This window comes from Hippocampus bargibanti, linkage group LG17, assembly GCF_051943395.1.
Source record: "Hippocampus bargibanti isolate YZ-2025 linkage group LG17, ASM5194339v1, whole genome shotgun sequence".
Taxonomy (NCBI): Eukaryota; Metazoa; Chordata; class Actinopteri; order Syngnathiformes; family Syngnathidae; genus Hippocampus; species Hippocampus bargibanti.
In genome coordinates this window covers 651,463-671,873 of record NC_142750.1, presented here as the reverse complement: position 1 = coordinate 671,873, position 20,411 = coordinate 651,463, and the positions used below count along the sequence as shown (strand labels likewise).

The following is a 20,411-nucleotide window of genomic DNA, read 5'->3' as shown; positions in this document are numbered from 1 at the left end:
TAGGAAGCTGGCTAGTGGAAACCTTTTCATCAGTTGTCCTAAATAAAACTCAATACAGGTAACTTACGACAGAGTTCTGTAACGATCGTAAGTCGAAAATGGTCGTAGGTTGAAATCCATTCAAAATAGAGACTCGGAGGCTAAATGGCTAAAATTTTTGCTACGTGTTGCCGGCCTGCTAGCACGTTGCGGTGCGATGCTAGGCATAATTTCATTTTATTTTTAAATAGGGTGTGGAGGCCATGGTTGTAAGTACGGGTGGTCGTAAGTCGGATGTTACATGTATTCTATGAGCCCTGCAATTCAAGTGACAATGACAAAAACCCTGGCACTGGAGTGTACACATTTTTTTGCACATCTGGCAGTCAATGTGTTCATGTAGTCACATGAATGCATTTTTGTTTTGTTTTTAGATGAACACAAATTGTGCAGACGATGACCTTGGCACTCATCGTGCGTGACGACGGGAGCCTTTGATTCAGCAAAAAAGGTAGTCGTGATTTTCTTTATTTTTATTTTTTTTCAATGAGGGATATCAGACATAAAATTCTCACCTTGAAATGTGTTGTTCAGTGTGGCCAGTAAGTAGATGCCGGTGAGGGATAATGATGAGATTAAACTAAAAGGGGGCGGGGGGTGGCAGAGAGTGGCGGACAAACACTTCACTTGTCTTGAGCAAACGCTGTTGGATTGGAGCGCCATCCGTTTGGATGCACAATCAAAGACAAAGAACCGAAGATTGAGACAAAGATAGGTGAGTCCTATTTTGATTTACAGTGATACCTTGGCTTACAAATTTAATTGCAAATTTAATGGACGTTGATGGCTTGATGGAATGGAGTGGCCGCTTTCATCAGCACGAAACACTTGATGAGGAACGTAGCCTTCTTCTTTCACCATCTTGACGAATGATCCCTTTTCTCTGCTATCATTTTACCTAGTTCCTCATCAATTGTGTTCTGTTTAGCTGGATTGATAGCTTTTTGCATCAAGTGCACAGATGGCTTGTGCGGGTTATTTGTGGAGCCTGATTGATGGGATATTTTAACCTTGCAGTCTACACTCTGCCTTTGAACTATCAAAGTTGAAACGAGTCCAAACTGTTTTCTCACTCTCTCTGTCGTCTGCCTGTCTCTTTAATGTTTAAACCCCTCCCCTCTCTGGTGCGTTCTTGACCAATGACGTGGCTTTCACCGAAGACTGGGGGCGGGGAATAGAGGACAAAAACAAGTCAGCTGCCATTTTCTTGTTAGATGAACGGGCTCGTTCGCTGAACGACGCATCACCTACTGTGGCGCTCCGTGCGTATCCCGAAAAATAGTTTGTATGCCGTCGGTTTGATGAACTGTAATCTTTGGGTGTGATAAATAAACGTACAAAGAACACAAAAATCAGGAAGTGGACAACTACTTTCTCACGGCCTGATGACGAACCAATTGGGGAAATGATAACCTTTTTGACAGCGATTTTAAAAAAAAATACACGATATGACCATCGAGCAGGAATACAATTGGACATTTTGGTCCAATTGTGGTGATGAGGGTCAAAGTTCATGACCAAATGCTCAAATTGGACGTGGAAGTGATCGGTCATGAGGGAAAATGATTAATGGGAATATGGGGGGGGGTAAGTCCGGTGTGGAGAATAACCAAACAAACAAACAAAATGGCGGTTAATTTGTTTAAAGACAGGGATTTTTTTGGGATTAGCGTGGCTCCTTAATCTCGTTAGACGGGGACGCACCAGGATGTGGATTGCCACTCATTATTGAGAGCCACGTTGGATGGTGTGAGGGCTCAACTCACAGCTTGAAAATTCACGCGGGGCTACAGTGATACTTCATTTTATGAACTTCATTGGTTCCCAGAAAATGTGTGTGTAAGGCAAAAAGTGTGTCTTCCAAACATTAAATTCCCATAGGAAACCATTAAAAATGAGAATCATCCGTTTCGCCACACGGTGCGGAACCGACGTGGAGTTTGCCTGTTTTCCTGACCGTTGTGTTCCCACAGGGCAATGTCGCGGTCGCTCAACATGGCGGGGGCGCGGCCCCGCAGGGCAGCGGAGGAAGAAGGCCAGGAAGCCCCGCCCCCACCGCCACCACCACCTTCCCACCGTTCCAATCATCAGTTTGCGAGCATGAAGAACAAGTTCTTCAACGAGCTCACGCACTTACCGAGTAAGTCGACACCCCGATGGACGCCTCGTCACATATTGCGCAATCGTAGAAACGGCGGCCATTGCGGGTCATCATCCGTCCATCTTGTGTCATCTCACCTTCCGTTTGTTGTCTTTTCTTGGCCTCTAATTGTCACCTGAACCCACCGTGCTCACATGTAGACCATAAACTCAATCGTAAGTACCATTCCATCAAATACTGCGTCCTAGAAACTAGCGTCATGCTATTTTTTGGCGTCACTTCCAGGTAGATGATGATTGGATTAGCCTTCATTTGTCTCACAGTGGAGAAATTGACATTTCACAGCAGGAAAGTGAGAAAAGGGAGAGGAAAGGAAAGGAGGAAGTAGAAAATCAAAATACAGGAGCTGCTGGAAAGACAGCCACTCTCGCGGCGCTATCTTGAAGTCAAAACAACCAAAAAAACGGAGTCACAAAATATAGGTAACATCCGATTTAAGACCAAGTTCCGTTCCGACCAAACGGTCGTAAGTCCAAATGGTCGTAAGTCGAAATCCATTCAAAATGTTGAATAGAGACTCGGAGGCTAAATGACTTGCAAACTCTGGTGCCATCACACGGTGGATTGCTGCGCGAGAGTGAGCCAAAATGCTGAGAAAAAAAACAACAAACATATCCTCCCATGTTGCACTTCATTTTCATTCCTTTTTTTTTTTTAGTGCCCATGTGGGCAGTGGGCGCCATTGTGGTGGTGGTCCTGGCGCTCGTGGCCTGCATGGGATTCTGCATCTACAAGAAATGCTTCAACAAGGGCAAGAAACCCAAGAAAGTCCGAGAAAGGAAAGCCGGACGAGGACGCAAGAAGAAGGAGACGGAAGGAGACGAGGGAGACGAAAAGAAGGTGAGGAAACTCTTCACCACCGCCGCCATTTCTGCTGTCGGGAGGAAGTCACTTTATTTGCGTATGCATATTTTTATTTTTATTTTCATTCATGTTTTTTTTTTCAGTACAGTGATACCGCATCTTACAAACTTAATTGGTTCCCAGAAAGTGTGTGTAAGGCAAAAGGTTAGTCTGCCAAACATGTATTCCCCATAAGAAAACATTAAAATAAGAATAATCTGTTCCCAGGTCCCCATAAAACATAATTTTCAACTAAATAAGCTTTAAAACTACACAAAATAGACCTTCTTTTATGTATAATAAATGTGCTGTTGTATTGTAATGAAAGAAATAATGTGTATTGTATAATAAAGTGGTTTTATTGACCTTTGTGCTGGCCGTTGATGTAGTTGCCTCTTGATGATATCCGAGTGAAGTTGCCGTGCTTTCTCGGCGATAATACCCTCACTCACACTGTCCCCTGCTAGCTGCTTTTTGTTAATCCAAATCAACAGAAGTTTTTCAACCTCTTCTGTTGCCTGAGACCATGCGAAGCAGTTGTAAATGAAAGAGGAGATGATCAAAGTGTCCTTTTCACCAGTGTATCAAGTTTTTCTAGCGCACGCCTCGTTCTGTTTCTTGTAGGACGGCGAGGAAGGCAAAGAGGAGGAGGAGAAAGAAAACTTTGGCAAACTGGAGTACACTTTGGATTACAACTTCACCGACAACCAGGTGGGCCTCCATCCTGTCCGTCACCTCCAGACTGCCGTCGTTTATTGATTATTGATGATTGATTTTTATTTCTCCTCCTACTCAGCTGATCGTGGGCATCCTGCAGGCTCAGGACCTGGCGGCCATGGACATGGGCGGGACTTCGGACCCTTACGTTAAAGTCTACATGCTGCCGGACAAGAAGAAGAAATTTGAGACCAAAGTCCAGCGCAAGAACCTCTGTCCCGTTTTCAACGAGACCTTCATCTTCAAGGTGTGGACATCGGCGTCCATCTAGTAGGCGGGTTATTTTTTATGCCCCTCCCCCTTTGGCCCCCTCCAGATACCCTACACCGAGTTGGGTGGTCAGACGTTGGTGCTTCAGGTTTTCGACTTTGACCGCTTTGGCAAACATGACGTCATCGGTGAGATCAAGATTCCCATGAACACCGTGGACCTCGGCCAGCCCATCCACGAATGGAGGGATCTGATTGGTGGAGAGAAGGAGGAGGTGACCTTGCTTCTTTTACAATAATAATAATAATCATAATAATCATCATCATCATCATCATAATCATAATAATAATATCTAAAGATGGAGGACACTGATTTGCTGTGGCGACCCCTTGAAGGGAAAAGCCGAAAGGATAATAATAATAATAATAATAATAATAATAATAATAATAATAATAATAATAATAATAATAATAATAATAATAATAATTTATATGGCTCCCAATGAGAGGTCGGCTCCAGTCGTTCACTTCCAAGTGGCTATAAGAGCCGGTTCATTCGCGAATGACACATTACTATTCTTTTAATACTACTACTACTACTACTACTACTACTACTACTAATAATAATACTACTAATAATAATAAGCTAAGCTAAGCTAGCTAACAGATATCTCTAGCTAGCTACGTAGCCAACTAGAGATATCCAGCTAGCTCGATAGCCAACTAGATAGCCAGCTAGCATTTGGCAGGATTTAAAAAAAAGTTTAGATTGGGCCCAAAGTCAATTTCGACCTCATGACCTCAAAAACTTCATCTATCAACCTCAGTTTAGCTCTAAATACATTTTATGGAATTTTAATGGAAAGTGAATTGTAAAAGCCAAACCAATGCTAACAATGCTAATCATTTTTGTTGTTGTTTCAATGAAAGCAAGAGAAGCTAGGAGACATCTGCATTTCCCTGCGCTACGTCCCGACCGCAGGCAAGCTAACCGTCAACATCATGGAAGCCAAGAACTTGAAAAAAATGGATGTTGGAGGACTGTCTGGTGAGCAAACGATACTAGAATCTATATATTATATTTCTATAGTCACAAATGTTATCCTTGTTGTCAAAGCCCATCACCTAAATTTTTGTGTCCGAGCCACTTCGGAGTTCCGGCTTCTCTCTACTTAGCTATCTCCCTATTTAGCTATCTATTAGCTGTCTATTAGCTGTGTATTTGCTAGCTAGCTTTCTATCTGAATTACTTCCGAGTCGAGTGAAGGCTAGCTAGCTATCTGTTAGCTATCTGTTAGCTAGCTAGCTTTCTATCATAGTTACTTAGCTATCTATTCTATGTCTATTTGTTAGCTAGCTTTCAATCTGAGTTACTTCTGGGTTGAGTGAAGGCTAGCTACGCCACAAAAAAAATGTAAGACGACATCACTTTGTTGCGGTCCGCAGATCCGTTTGTGAAAGTGGTTCTTCAACACAACGGGAAGCGTCTGAAGAAGAAAAAGACATCGGTGAAACAAAACACCCTGAATCCATACTTCAACGAGAGCTTTAGCTTTGAGATCCCCTTCTCCCAAGTCCAGGTGGGTCATCCAACCAACCAATGGAGCAATCTTAGCATAGAAGCTAGCAGGAGTCAGGACGCAAATTGCATTTCAAAAGGGGAAGCCATGTCACCATTTATGCACTAGCTCTGAAATAGCAACGATGTGGACTAGCGCTAACGTACATTAGCAACCAGTGGAAGGCTGTGGATTTCATTGCTAGGCCTTCACTAGTTCTATGTCTGAATAATCCAGATGGAAATTTTCTAGATTCTCCTCCTTCAGCCATTTTGGATTGGATTGGATGTACCTTTATTCGTCTCGCAGTGGAGAAATTGACATTTCACAGCAGCAAAGGAAGAGCAAAGGAAAGAAAGCAGTAGAAAAACAAAATACAGGAGCTGCTGGAAAGGCAGTCACTCTTGCTTGCGGCGTCATCTTGAAGTCAAAAGAATAAAAAAAAAAAAAAAACTAAAGCTAAAATACAATTTGGAATTATTAGATATTTTTAGGCCAGCAGAAAAGGCTTTGCAGGCCTTGACGGTCCACCACTGTTAGCGACCAAATATGACACCCGCGCCTACCAAAAGTTTTTTTTTGAGGCAACGCTTTTGTGTCCCCATGTCGCCACGTAGAAAGTGCAGGTGATCATCACGGTGTACGACTACGACAAACTGGGAAGTAACGACCCCATCGGCAAATGCTGGATCGGTTACGGCGCTTCCGGCGTGGGCTTGCGCCACTGGTCCGACATGTTGGCCAACCCCCGACGTCCGGTGGCTCAGTGGCACGTCCTGCAGCCGGAGGAGGAGGTCGACGCTGCCCTCAAGGCTCCCATCCGCTAACGTTTAGCCGCTAAAGCCATTCGGACACCCGGGGGGGACGCAAATGGCGACAGCTCCCGATTTTTGCAGCTTTCGCTAACAGATAGCTAACTAGGCCTTCACTCAACCCTGGAAGTAAGTCAGATAGAAAGCTAGCTAGCAAATAGATAGCTAATAGATAGCTAAGTAACTCAGATAGAAAGCTAGCTAATAGATAACTAACAGATAGCTAGCTAGACCTTCACTCAACCCGGAAGTAACTCAGATAGAAAGCTAGATAGCAAATAGACAGCTAATAGACAGCTCAGCAACTCGGATAAAAAGCTAGGTAGCTAATAGATAGCTAACAGATAGCTTAGGCCTTCTCTCAACTGTGGGTCCTGCAATTTGAGTGAAGATGGAACATGCACCCGTGCGTTATGGGATGCAAATAAATGGAATATTTCAGACGAATTTGGTGACAGATGCTTGTCGGGATTTAGTTTCGGAGGGCGGTGGGTGGCAGGTTGGTGCGGGATTAGCGGATTGCCCTCTTACGTCCTTGTCTCACGCAGTCAGCCAAACATGTGAGCTGGGAATTAAACCGTGGCGGCAGGGGATGATTAGGGAGGCCACCGACACTGAGCCGATTTTCGAGCAACTTTGGGATGCCGCCATATAGCCATGTTGATGCTTTCACTCTTAAGATAAGGTACCATACCATACGATAAGATGTGGTAAGGTAGGATAAGATAAGGTAAGATAAGGAAAAAGATAAGGTAAGATATGATGGGATATACGATAGAATGTGGCGAGATAAGATAAATTAGGATAAGGATAAGATAAGGAAAAACAAGGTACGATACGATGCCATATATGGTAACATACGGTACGATAAGGTAGTTTAAGATAAGGAAAGATAAGGTAAAATACGATGAGATATACGATAGAATGCGGCAAGATAAGGTAAATTAGTAGAAGATAAGGAAAGATAAGGTATGATATGATGCAATGTACGGTACGATGTGGTAAGGTCGGAGAAGATAAGGTAAGATAAGATATAAGATAAGATAAGGTAAAATAAGGTTAAAAAAGGTCAGATAAGGTAAGATAAGATACGGCATGATATGCTATGATACGATAAGGTAAACTAAGATATAAGATACGATAAGATCAGGTAAAATAATATTTAAAAGGCTAAGGTAAGATAAGATATAAGATAAATTAGGGTAAAAAAAGATTAGAAAAGGTAGGACGTTAAGATAAATTAAGGTAAAATAAGATGAAAAAAAAGGTAAGATGATAAAATATGATACGATATGGTAAGATATAAGAAAAGATACGACAAGTTAAGGCAAGATAGGATATGATAAGATAAATTAAGGTAAAGTAAGATTAAAAAAGTAAGATAAGGTAACATATGATGAGATATGATAAGATATGATAAAATAAGATAAGGTAAGATATGATAAGATAAGGTGAAGACACAGTTGGTTAATTGACTCAGTTGTGAAGACACAGTTGGTTAATTGACTCAGTGAGATGAGGCGACTCGGACCTCTGTAACCTGAAGCCTCTAATCTGAAAAATAATCATCATCATAAATTCATAAATTGATAAAAAGATGGCAAGTCACAGAGAGCATGTTTTATTATCACCACATTATCAAAAATAACAAGACACAAAAAAAAAACAATCTATGTGACGCCGGGTGAGGCCAGAACGCTCGTCCAGATTGAAGCAGGTCTTGTTGTTACCGTGACGACGGATCGCTTTGCGCTTGCCTTGGGATGGACGCTTGTTCACTTCCAGCGGCCGCCCACTTTGCCTTTGCCGTGGCCCTTTTTGCTGAAACACAACAAACAACACAACGCTTGAAAAAGGGAGAGACAAAAAAATGCGTCAAAACAAACGTCGGGCGACACTCACAATTTCTGAGCATGTTGGATTCTGTTGAGCAGCACGATAATCTAAACACGGTGGAGAAAATTCAAACAAAAACGTCACAATTACAACTTCCTGTCACATGTCACATTCTGTCCGTCTTGTTTTATTTTCTTGAACTTTGTGTCATGACGTCACATCCTGTCCGTCTTTCTAAAAGCGCTCCCAACAACTCACCCTGAAGTCCATTTGAAAGCTGCTCACCTCGTATTTCTGGTGCTTGATATGCTCCATGTAGTCGAATTTTTCCGATTCCAGCTGGTAGATCCAATTCCACAACTCTTGGGCTCGTTGTCTTTTTGGGAACATGAAAAGGAAAACGGGCGTGAGGATTTACAGGAAAGCTTTTGCGCCATGATTCCTTGTTAATAATATCGCATGCCAGGGATAGTAAGGTGTTTTTAGCCCAAAAAAAAAACCACCATGTATAGTAAGGCGTTTTTGGTCGAAAAAATGACCATGTATAGTAAGGCGTATTTTGCCGAAAAAAAAGGACCATGTATAGTAAGGCGTTTTTTGCCGAAAAAAAACAACCATGTATAGTAAGGCATTTTTGACCGAAAAAAATGACCATGTATAGTAAGGCGTTTTTTGCCGAAAAAAACGACCGTGTATAGTAAGGCGTTTTTTGCAGAAAAAAAAATGACCATGTATGGTAAGGCGTTTTTGGTTGAAAAAATGACCATGTATAGTAAGGCGTATTTTGCCGAAAAAAAAGGACCATGTATAGTAAGGCGTTTTTTGCCGAAAAAAAACAACCATGTATAGTAAGGTGTTTTTTGCCGAAAAAAACGACCGTGTATAGTAAGGCGTTTTTGGTCGAAAAAAAAATGACCGTGTATAGTAAGGCGTTTTAGGTCGAAAAAATGACCATGTATAGTAAGGCGTTTTTTGCCGAAAAAAAAAATGACCATGTATGGTAAGGCGTTTTTGGTCGAAAAAATGACCATGTATAGTAAGGCGTATTTTGCCGAAAAAAAAGGACCATGTATAGTAAGGCGTTTTTTGCCGAAAAAAAAACAACCATGTATAGTAAGGTGTTTTTGACCGAAAAAAATGACCATGTATAGTAAGGCGTTTTTTGCCGAAAAAAACGACCGTGTATAGTAAGGTGTTTTTGGTCGAAAAAAAAATGACCGTGTATAGTAAGGCGTTTTAGGTCGAAAAAATGACCATGTATAGTAAGGCGTTTTTGGTCGAAAAAATGACCATGTATAGTAAGGCGTTTTTTGCCGAAAAAAAAAATGACCATGTATGGTAAGGCGTTTTTGGTCGAAAAAATGACCATGTATAGTAAGGCGTATTTTGCCGAAAAAAAAGGACCATGTATAGTAAGGCGTTTTTTGCCGAAAAAAAAACAACCATGTATAGTAAGGTGTTTTTGACCGAAAAAAATGACCATGTATAGTAAGGCGTTTTTTGCCGAAAAAAACGACCGTGTATAGTAAGGTGTTTTTGGTCGAAAAAAAAATGACCGTGTATAGTAAGGCGTTTTAGGTCGAAAAAATGACCATGTATAGTAAGGCGTTTTTGGTCGAAAAAATGACCATGTATAGTAAGGCGTTTTTGGTCGAAAAAATGACCATGTATAGTAAGGCGTTTTTTGCCGAAAAAAAAAATGACCATGTATGGTAAGGCGTTTTTGGTCGAAAAAATGACCATGTATAGTAAGGCGTATTTTGCCGAAAAAAAAGGACCATGTATAGTAAGGCGTTTTTTGCCGAAAAAAAAAACAACCATGTATAGTAAGGTGTTTTTGACCGAAAAAAATGACCATGTATAGTAAGGCGTTTTTTGCCGAAAAAAACGACCGTGTATAGTAAGGTGTTTTTGGTCGAAAAAAAAATGACCGTGTATAGTAAGGCGTTTTAGGTCGAAAAAATGACCATGTATAGTAAGGCGTTTTTGGTCGAAAAAATGACCATGTATAGTAAGGCGTTTTTGGTCGAAAAAATGACCATGTATAGTAAGGCGTTTTTTGCCGAAAAAAAAAATGACCATGTATGGTAAGGCGTTTTTGGTCGAAAAAATGACCATGTATAGTAAGGCGTATTTTGCCGAAAAAAAAGGACCATGTATAGTAAGGCGTTTTTTGCCGAAAAAAAAACAACCATGTATAGTAAGGTGTTTTTGACCGAAAAAAATGACCATGTATAGTAAGGCGTTTTTTGCCGAAAAAAACGACCGTGTATAGTAAGGTGTTTTTGGTCGAAAAAAAAATGACCGTGTATAGTAAGGCGTTTTAGGTCGAAAAAATGACCATGTATAGTAAGGCGTTTTTGGTCGAAAAAATGACCATGTATAGTAAGGCGTTTTTGGTCGAAAAAATGACCATGTATAGTAAGGCGTTTTTTGCCGAAAAAAAAAATGACCATGTATGGTAAGGCGTTTTTGGTCGAAAAAATGACCATGTATAGTAAGGCGTATTTTGCCGAAAAAAAAGGACCATGTATAGTAAGGCGTTTTTTGCCGAAAAAAAACAACCATGTATAGTAAGGTGTTTTTGACCGAAAAAAATGACCATGTATAGTAAGGCGTTTTTTGCCGAAAAAAACGACCGTGTATAGTAAGGTGTTTTTGGTCGAAAAAAAAATGACCGTGTATAGTAAGGCGTTTTAGGTCGAAAAAATGACCATGTATAGTAAGGCGTTTTTGGTCGAAAAAATGACCATGTATAGTAAGGCGTTTTTGGTCGAAAAAATGACCATGTATAGTAAGGCGTTTTTTGCCGAAAAAAAAAATGACCATGTATGGTAAGGCGTTTTTGGTCGAAAAAATGACCATGTATAGTAAGGCGTATTTTGCCGAAAAAAAAGGACCATGTATAGTAAGGCGTTTTTTGCCGAAAAAAAACAACCATGTATAGTAAGGTGTTTTTGACCGAAAAAAATGACCATGTATAGTAAGGCGTTTTTTGCCGAAAAAAACGACCATGTATAGTAAGGCGTTTTTTGCCGAAAAAAACGACCATGTATAGTAAGCCGTTTTTGGTCGAAAAAAAAATGACCATGTATAGTAAGGCGTTTTTTGCCGAAAAAAAAATGACCATGTATGGTAAGGCGTTTTTGGTCGAAAAAAATGACCATGTATAGTAAGGCGTTTTTTGCCGAAAAAAAATGGCCATGTATAGTAAGGCGTTTTTTGCCGAAAAAAACGACCATGTATAGTAAGGCGTTTTTGGTCAAAAAAAAAAAATGACCATGTATAGTAAGGCGTTTTTGGTCGGAAAAAAAAATGACCATGTATAGTAAGGCGTTTTTGGTCGAAAAAATGACCATGTATAGTAAGGCGTTTTTTTGCCGAAAAAAATGACCATGTATAGTAAGGCATTTTTGGTCGAAAACAAAATGACCATGTATAGTCAGGCGTTTTTGGTCGAAAAAATGACCATGTATAGTAAGGCGTTTTTTGCGGAAAAAAACAACCATGTATAGTAAGGCGTTTTTGACCGAAAAAAAATGACCATGTTTAGTAAGGCGTTTTTGGTCGAAAAAATGACCATGTATAGTAAGGCGTTTTTGGTCAAAAAAATGACCATGTATAGTAAGGCGTTTTTTGCCGAAAAAAACGACCATCTATAGTAAGGCGTTTTTGGTCGAAAAAAAATGACCATGTATGGTAAGGCGTTTTTTGCCGAAAAAAAATGGCCATGTATAGTAAGGCGTTTTTTGCCGAAAAAAACCACCATGTATAGTAAGGCGTTTTTGGTCGAAAAAAAAAATGACCATGTATAGTAAGGCGTTTTTGGTCGGAAAAAAAAATGACCATGTATAGTCAGGCGTTTTTGGTCGAAAAAAAACGACCATGTATAGTAAGGCGTTTTTGGTCGAAAAAATGACCATGTATAGTAAGCCGTTTTTTTGCCGAAAAAAATGACCATGTATAGTAAGGCGTTTTTGGTCGAAAACAAAATGACCATGTATAGTAGGGCATTTTTGGCGGAAAAAAACAACCGTGTATAGTAAGGCGTTTTTGACCGAAAAAAAATGACCATGTATAGTAAAGCGTTTTTTGCCGAAAAAAACGACCATGTATAGTAAGGCGTTTTTGGTAGAAAAAAAAATGACCATGTATAGTAAGGCGTTTTTGGTCGAAAAAATGACCATGTATAGTAAGGCGTTTTTTTGCCGAAAAAAATGACCATGTATAGTAAGGCGTTTTTGGTCGAAAACAAAATGACCATGTATAGTAGGGCATTTTTGGCGGAAAAAAACAACCATGTATAGTAAGGCGTTTTTGACCGAAAAAAAATGACCATGTATAGTAAAGCGTTTTTTGCCGAAAAAAACGACCATGTATAGTAAGGCATTTTTGGTAGAAAAAAAAACGACCATGTATAGTAAGGCGTTTTTGGTAGAAAAAAAATGACCATGTATAGTAAGGCGTTTTTGGTCGAAAACAAAATGACCATGTATAGTAGGGCATTTTTGGCGGAAAAAAACAACCATGTATAGTGAGGCGTTTTTGACCGAAAAAAAATGACCATGTATAGTAAAGCGTTTTTTGCCGAAAAAAACGACCATGTATAGTAAGGCGTTTTTGGTGGAAAAAAAATGACCATGTATAGTAAGGTGTTTTTGGTAGAAAAAAAAATGACCATGTATAGTAAGGCGTTTTTGGTCGAAAAAAACAACCGGGTATAGTAAGGCGTTTTTTGCGGGAAAAAAAATTACCATGTATAGTAAGGCGTTTTTTGCCGAAAAAAAATTACCATGTATAGTAAGGCATTTTTAGCTGGAAAAAACGACCAAGTATAGTAAGGCGTTTTTAGTCGAGGCGAAAAAAACAACCATGTAGAGTCAGGCGGACTTGAACCCTGCACCTCTGCAGTGGAAAACCACAGCATTAACCATTTGCCCAACAAGGCATGTTATTTGGAGTGATGCTGGCGGTGGTGATTAGCATTAACAAATAAAACAGTGAGGTGTTCTGAGCTGAAAAGAAATAACCATGTATAGTAAGGCATTTTTAGCCCAAAAAAACTACCATGTATAGTAAGGTGTTTTTCGCAACAAAAAAAAAAACGACTATGTATAGTAAGGCATTTTTTCACCGAAAAAAAATTACCATGTATAGTAAGGCATTTTTAGCTGGAAAAAACGACCAAGTATAGTAAGGCGTTTTTAGTCGAAAAAAAAACCACCATGTATAGAGTAAGGCGTTTTGGGGCAAAAAAAATGACCATGTATAGTAAGGCGTTTTTTTGCCGCAAAAAAAATGACCATGTATACTAAGGCGTTTTTAGCATGAAAAAAACGACCATGTATAGTAAGGCGTTTTTAGCCCAAAAAAAAACAACCATGTAAGTAAGACGTTTTTAGGCGAAAAAAACCACCATGTATAGTAAGGCGTTTTTTGTCGAAAAAAAACGACCATGTATAGTAAGGCGTTTTTAGCCGAAAAAAACAACCATGTATAGTAAGGCGTTTTTCGCCGAAAAAAAACAACCATGTATAGTAAGGTGTTTTTTGCCGAAAAAAAAATGACCATGTATAGTAAGGCGTTTTTAGCATGAAAAAAACGACCATGTAAGTAAGACGTTTTTAGGCGAAAAAAACGACCATGTATAGTAAGGCGTTTTTTAGCTGAAAAAAAAAGCAACCATGTATAGTGAGGCGTTTTGGGGCGAAAAAAATGACCATGTATAGTAAGGCGTTTTTTTACCCGAAAAAAACCCTCTTCTATTATAGTAAGTTGTTTTTCGCCTGAAAATTCCGATGAATTACATAACTTACATGAATTCCGCAAATTCGATTGAGTGTTTTCAGACTCCAGAATTTGAATTTAAAGACAAGACATGACATATTTTTTCAAAAGTCACCTGAGTGAGTCTTCTCTCATACAGTCGATGCCAAGCGGCTGGCGGCGGTCGGACAAGGTCTTCTTCTTGACCTCTCGGCCGGTCATGCGCTTGCCCTTCCTCAAATCGGTCTAGAACGGACGCAGACCAGCGCGATCGGTCAGTCGGTCAGTCGGTCAGTCGGCGTCTGAATTTGCTTTTTGCTGCAAGTGTCAAGCAAGACCTTGGCCAGGAAGCCTCCAAAGTTGGCCCCCATGCCGGAAAGCACTTTCTTCTTCTTGGCTTCATCGTCGGCTTTTTTCTTGGCTTCCTCCTCCTCCTTCCGCTGACGCTCCTCCTGCCACATCAACGCCGACATCACCAGAAAACATTGTTTGACTTAGCGGCCCAGTAACATTATGCTAAGTCCACCATTGCTACGTGTGGCTAAGGGTGTTTCTGTGTCGTCCAAGCAACGTCTCAGAAGAGCTTGAAAATCTTCCGTTGAAAAACAGCTAGCAGGGGACAGTGTGAGTGAGGGTATTATCGCCAAGAAAGCACAGCAACTTCACTCGGATATCATCGAGAGGCAATGACATCAACGACCGTCACAAAGGTCAATAAAACCACTTGATTATACACTACAGTTTATTTCTTTCATTTCAACACAATAACGCATTTATTAGACATAAAATAAGGTCTATTTTGTGTAGTTTTAAGACTTATTGAGTCAAAAATTGATGTTTTATGGGGACCTGGGAACGGATTATTCTCATTTTAATGGTTTCCCATGGGAACTAAATGTTTGCCAGATTAACTTTTCGCTTTACACACACTTTCGGGGAACCGAAGGTTCGTAAACTGAGGAATCACCATATTGACAAACTAGTTTTCTACCGGAGACAAATTCCTTGTGTGTTCTACATACTTGGCAATAAAGATGATTCTGATTTTGATTCTGATTTAATATTTAAACACCGATTGTTGATCACCACAGAAAATAAATACATAAATCAACAATTTTTCTCTCCCACAAAACGAAAACTACTAAAAGACAAAATATTCTTTCGCGGCGATAATGTAGTTTGTGTGTGTGTGTGTGTGTGTGTGCAGTTTTACCGCAATCCTGTTCTGTCTGTCCTTCTCCTTCTCCGCTCGAACTCTTTGGATTTCGGCACGCTCTGATCGACGACGTTCCTGATGGACGGAGAAGACAAAAAAATAAATGATTAAAAAAATATATCATAAAAAATACAGGTAACATCCGACTTAGGACAGAGTTCCGTTCCGACTAAACGGTCGTAAGTCAATGGTCGTAAGTTGAAATCCATTCAAAAGTTTGAATAGAGACTTGGAGGCTAAATAATAATAATAAATAATAATAATAATAATAATAATAATAATAATAATAAAATAATAATAATAATAATAATAATAATAATAATAATAATAATCATCATCATCATAAAATCATAAAGTGACGTTGAGAGGTTTGAAAGGCGCTTATAAATGAAATGTATTATTATTATCATCATTTGCTAGCTATTTGCTATCTATCTATATTGCTAGCTATCTGGCTTGCTATCTATCTAGCTAGCTAGCTATTCACTATCTAGCTGGCTGGCTATCTAGCTAGGTATCATTTGGCTAACGATTGCTTAGCTAGCAAGCTTTCTATCTATTTGAGCTACTTCCGGGTTGAGTGAATGCTGGCGTGTGTGGCTGCCGCTGCTCACCCAGAGAAAAACATACTGTGACTGTAAAGTGACCTTGAGAAATTTGAAAGGCGCTTATTAATGAAATTTATTATTATTATCATTATTGTGATAAAATATGTCAAAATTCATCCTAAAGCTGCATTTGGGTGTGGTTTTCAAGCAAAAGCAAGGTCGGCGTGGACGTACAATTCGATCCTTGAGCCCGATGAGCTCCTCCTCGTCCTTCTTCCTTTGTTCAAAGTGGACGTCGATCAAGGTGTGCAGTTCCAGCATGTCTTTTTCCATTCGCTTCCTGTGGATGTCCTGGTGGAGGCAAAAAAAGGTGAGCAGGTGACCAAAATTCGCCTTCAAAATAAAAGTATGGGCAAGTTAGCTCACATCAAAATCAACTCGATCTCCTTCGGGGATCTTTGGTGGGGCGATTTGAGGCACCAGCGGTCTAAAGGGAAGAACAAAGCACAAAAAACAGAATCAGCTCTAAAAAACACGTTGAAGTCACAGGTGTTAATGCTAAGGACCGGGGGCCAAATCGAGTCCGCCACATTATTTTATTCGGACCACAAAAGCAAATCAAACATCAAATTTGTCCTTTTGTAACTTTTCTGCTGTGAAATGTAAATTTCTCCACTGCAAGACGAATAAAGGCTCATCTAGTTAGCTAGCTACAGTATCTGGCTATCTAGCTAGCTACCTAGCTATTTGCTATCTATTAGCTACAGTATCTATATGCTATCAACCAACCAACCTATCTATCTATATAGCTATTAGTTATCTATCGGCTAGCTTTCGATCTGTTGGAATTACTTACACGTTGAGTGACCGATAGCGTGTGTGGCTGCCGCTGCTCACCTACAAAAACCTATCCTGTAAAGTGACCTTGAGACTTTTGAAAGGCGCTTATAAATGGAATGTCTCATTATTGTTCTCATTATTATTATTATGCTGGGGGTTCCCAATGAATTGTTTAGTGAGCTGATGTGATCTATTAGCTAGCTAACTGGCTATCTAGCTAGGTATTTATTAGCTATCTATCTAGTTAACTATCTAGCGAGCAACCTATTAGCTATCTATTATCGAGCTAGCTAGCTTCCTATGTAAAAAAAACCGCCTTTGACACCCTTGACGTAATTAAACAAAACAAAATGGCGACGAATTCAGTGGCTTGCGCTTGTCTGTAAAAATAAACACAATTTTGGTTATTTTGTGCATCCGAAAACAGAGAGAGGGAAAAAAAGCAGACCTACTTTGGTTTGGGGCGTTCCTCCTCTGTTGAAAAGAGGGAAGAAAATGTGGTGAGCAGGATTGAAAACAAACGTGAAGACGACAGCAAAAGTGAAAGTCGATCGCCGCGCGTCGCAACGTCGTTCGCTGCCGCCATTTTGGACCGGATGCGTTTTTAGCCCCGCGTTACCTGCTTCATCTTCATACACTTGTTGCTCCTCTTCCTCGTGCTCATATTCCTCCTCCTCATCCTCCTCCTCCTCTTCCACCGCTGGAAAGTAAAAGACGCCAATTGTGCTTGGGATAATAATAATAACAAACTCAATTTCAAAACTCTCAAGGTCACTTTACAGTCACAGGATAACTAGCTAACTAGGTAGTTAATAAATAGCCAGCTAGATATCCAGCCAGAAAGCTAATAGATGGCAAATAGATAGCAAATAGCTAGCTATCTAGGTAGCCAGCTACATATCCAGCCAGATAGCTAATAGATGGGAAATTGATAAATAGCTAGCTAGGTAGCTAGCTAAGTAGCCAGCTACATATCCAGCCAGATAGCTAATAGATAGCAAATAGCTAGCTAGCTAGGTATCCAGCTAGGTAGCCAGTTAGATAGGCAGCCAGATAACTAATAGACAGCAAATAGATAGCTGGCTAGGTAGCCAGCCAGATAGCTAATAGATGGCAAATAGATCACTAGCTAGGTATCCGTCTAGGTAGCCAGCCAGATAGCTAATAGATAGCAAATAGATAGCAAATAGATAGCTAGCTAGCCAACTCTTGGGAACCGATTCAGTGGCGCATTGTTACCTTCCTCTGTCTGGTCCCTGGACACAAAAAGCAGAGGGGAAAAAAAACAAGTCCAATGAAATTGTCCCGTTGGTCGATTGCGACCGAGCTAACGGATACTCACTCGTACTCCTCTTCGATGTCAGACATGGCTGCAAAAAACACAACATCGGGAATGAGGCGCTTCCAAAATGGAACAAAACGTAATTCCATTGTCCCGCGTGTGTCATGCGAGATCTTTGCTGGATATTTTTAGAATGCTCGACGGGCCAAAATGACGGGCGGCCACAGGCCCCCCTTTTGTTTCCTGGATCTAAATTGCTATAAATAAAGACACGGTGAGATAATACACGCATCGCTGGACGCTTCTCGCTAGAAATTGTTAGCTGGTGACATAAAACAATGGCGAGACGCGTTGGGGCTGCGCTGACATCTTCCTGGCAAAGGATGCTGCCGGCCTGACGGAGGAACAACAGGTGACAAAAGCTTCAACAAAGAGGTCCAGTTACGCTTTGCTTTCTTGACGCCGTTCTTCATACCAGTGGCTTACGAACGCTTTAGCTAACAAACTTTTCGCTTCACAAACATTAAATTCGCCAGAATATCATCTTGGCCTACCAACTAGTTTTCGGCGGACAAACCAAACCACGCAGCTTCATTTCTTTGAGTGCAGACATGGTTTGTTATCGAGTGGACTACTCTTGCTGTTATGGGACCGAAAAAGACCCCACCACAGGCTAGCGTTAAGCCGAAGAAGACACAAAAGAAAATTATGTTCAAGCAGAAGAAGAAAAACACCAACGAGGTGTGCGTTTGTGTGACTTAGCGTCCAAGTAGCAGTATGCTAAGTCGACCATTGCTACGTGTGGCCAACGGTGTTTCTGTGTTTTCTAAGCAACGGTCTCAGGTTGAAAATTTTCTGTTGATTTGGATTAAGGAAAAGCAGCGAGCAGGGGACAGTGTAAGTGAGGGTATTATCGCCAAGAAAGCGCGGCTCACTCGGATATCATCAAGAGGCAACGACATCAACGACCAACACAAACAATAAAATGACTTTATTATACAGTACAGTTCATTTAGCTAATTACATTCCAATAGCACATTTATTATACATAAAATAAAGTCTATTTTGTGTAGTTTTAAGGCTTACTTAGTCGAAAATTATGTTTTATGGGGACCTGGGAACGGATTATTCTCATTTGAATGGTTCTTATGGGAAATAAATGTTTGGCAGGCAAAATTGTAAGTGGGGAAAGTGTCGAATAAAGACTCGGAGGCGAAGTGACTGGCAAACTCCCCCTTCTGATGCCATCGCACGGTCGATTGCTGTGCGACAGTGAGATGCTAGCTGGCTAGCCAAAATTGTTGTCCACGTTGTCGGGCCGCTAGCGCGTTGTCAGGCGTAGAATTGACATTTAAAAAAAAATAGGTCGTGGTCGTAAGTCCGGGTGGTCGTAAGTCGGATGGCCAATAAAGATGATTCTGTTTTCAAATTTCACAAGCAACCTGACGATAGCAGACACATACCTACTGTTGTATCGTCAAGAAATTGATGAGAGATCAATGAAGCGCAAGCTAATGCCCCTCCCCCAAAAAATCATTAATTTGCATAGACTGAAAATCATACAGACCTGTATGAAGACGCGGGTGGGCCGTGCAGGCGGTAGTGCAAAGAGCTCACAAAGAAGGGGGACATTTATAGCAGAGCGGCGATGGGGAGGGACCACGCCTGCAACGACCTAGGATGGACTTTTCAAAGTTAGGGTTCAAAAATAGACCCCCCCCACCCCAGCCCGGACCTCGCAGGTGCGTGTTTGCGGTCGCCACGGTCGGATTAGGCGAGGGTGAGATGAGCGACCCGGTGGGATTAAAGGGGGACAGTGGACTGACCTCACAGGACAAATGCGGGGACAGGTGGGGGGACAACTGCATCAAACAAGGACGTGGGGGTACAGTAGGGTGTCATGGAGGCCTTCGTTCGACGGCGGAAGGGCTATTTATACAGCGATACCTCCGTTTACCAACTAAATTGCTTCCCAGAAAGTGTGTCTAAGGCGAAAAGTGTGTCTTCCAAACATTAATTCCCCATAGGAAACCATTAAAATGAGAATAATCCGTTCCCAGATCCCCATAAAACAGAATTTTCTACGAAATAAGCCTTAAAACGACACAAAATAGACCACATTTTATGTATAATAAATGTGTTGTTGTATTGTAATTCAAAAAATGGTACTATATAATTCAAGAAACTGTACTATATAATAAAGTTGTTTTATTTACCTTTGTGATGGTATTCGTCAATAGATGGTAGCAACGGTCGACTTAGCGTAATGGTACTGGGATGCTAAGTCACACAAACGCATACCTGGTTGGTGTTTTTCGATGATCTTCGGCTTACCACTAGCATGCGGTGGGGTCTTTTTCTCTCCCATATTGGCAAAAGTACACTCGATAACAAACCACATCTGCACTCAGAGGGGGTGTGGAAAACTAGTCCGCCAGCCACTGTGGCGCTCCGTATGGTTTGGTTCGTTTACCGAAAACTAGTTCGTATGCCGAGATTATATTGTCGTGAATTTAATGTTCGTAAAGTAAGACGTTCGCAAGCTAAAGCGTTCATAAGCCGAGGTTTCACCGTACAGACAAT

At 40.7% G+C, this 20,411-nt stretch overlaps 2 protein-coding genes across 4 annotated transcripts; one reads left to right on the top strand and one right to left on the bottom strand.

Annotated features, from left to right (window-relative positions):
- Positions 1-361: 361 nt before the first annotated feature.
- syt5a (synaptotagmin Va) lies at positions 362-6,787 on the top strand. Of its 3 annotated transcripts, none has more exons than XM_089017917.1 (10): positions 362-490; positions 2,013-2,179; positions 2,341-2,355; positions 2,859-3,040; positions 3,668-3,754; positions 3,840-4,007; positions 4,077-4,244; positions 4,900-5,017; positions 5,416-5,549; positions 6,146-6,787. In XM_089017917.1, exons 2-10 carry the CDS (start codon positions 2,017-2,019, stop codon positions 6,353-6,355), a joined length of 1,245 nt encoding a protein of 414 aa, XP_088874043.1. In that variant the 5' UTR covers positions 362-490; positions 2,013-2,016; the 3' UTR covers positions 6,356-6,787. The 3 variants fall into 3 exon arrangements, with proteins under 3 accessions (XP_088874043.1, XP_088874044.1, XP_088874041.1); XM_089017915.1 differs by lacking the exon at positions 362-490 and adding an exon at positions 588-754; XM_089017918.1 differs by lacking the exons at positions 362-490; positions 2,341-2,355 and adding an exon at positions 586-754.
- A 1,158-nt stretch (positions 6,788-7,945) lies between these two features.
- On the bottom strand, positions 7,946-19,504 carry tnnt1 (troponin T type 1 (skeletal, slow)). Its single transcript, XM_089017921.1, has 13 exons — positions 19,396-19,504; positions 17,889-17,916; positions 17,786-17,802; positions 17,166-17,246; positions 16,999-17,020; positions 16,133-16,193; positions 15,941-16,057; positions 15,156-15,233; positions 14,281-14,394; positions 14,079-14,188; positions 8,462-8,552; positions 8,243-8,283; positions 7,946-8,161 (listed from the first exon to the last, which is right to left on the bottom strand). Exons 2-13 carry the CDS (start codon positions 17,912-17,914, stop codon positions 8,116-8,118), a joined length of 804 nt encoding a protein of 267 aa, XP_088874047.1. The 5' UTR covers positions 17,915-17,916; positions 19,396-19,504; the 3' UTR covers positions 7,946-8,115.
- Between the last annotated feature and the right edge of the window lie 907 nt (positions 19,505-20,411).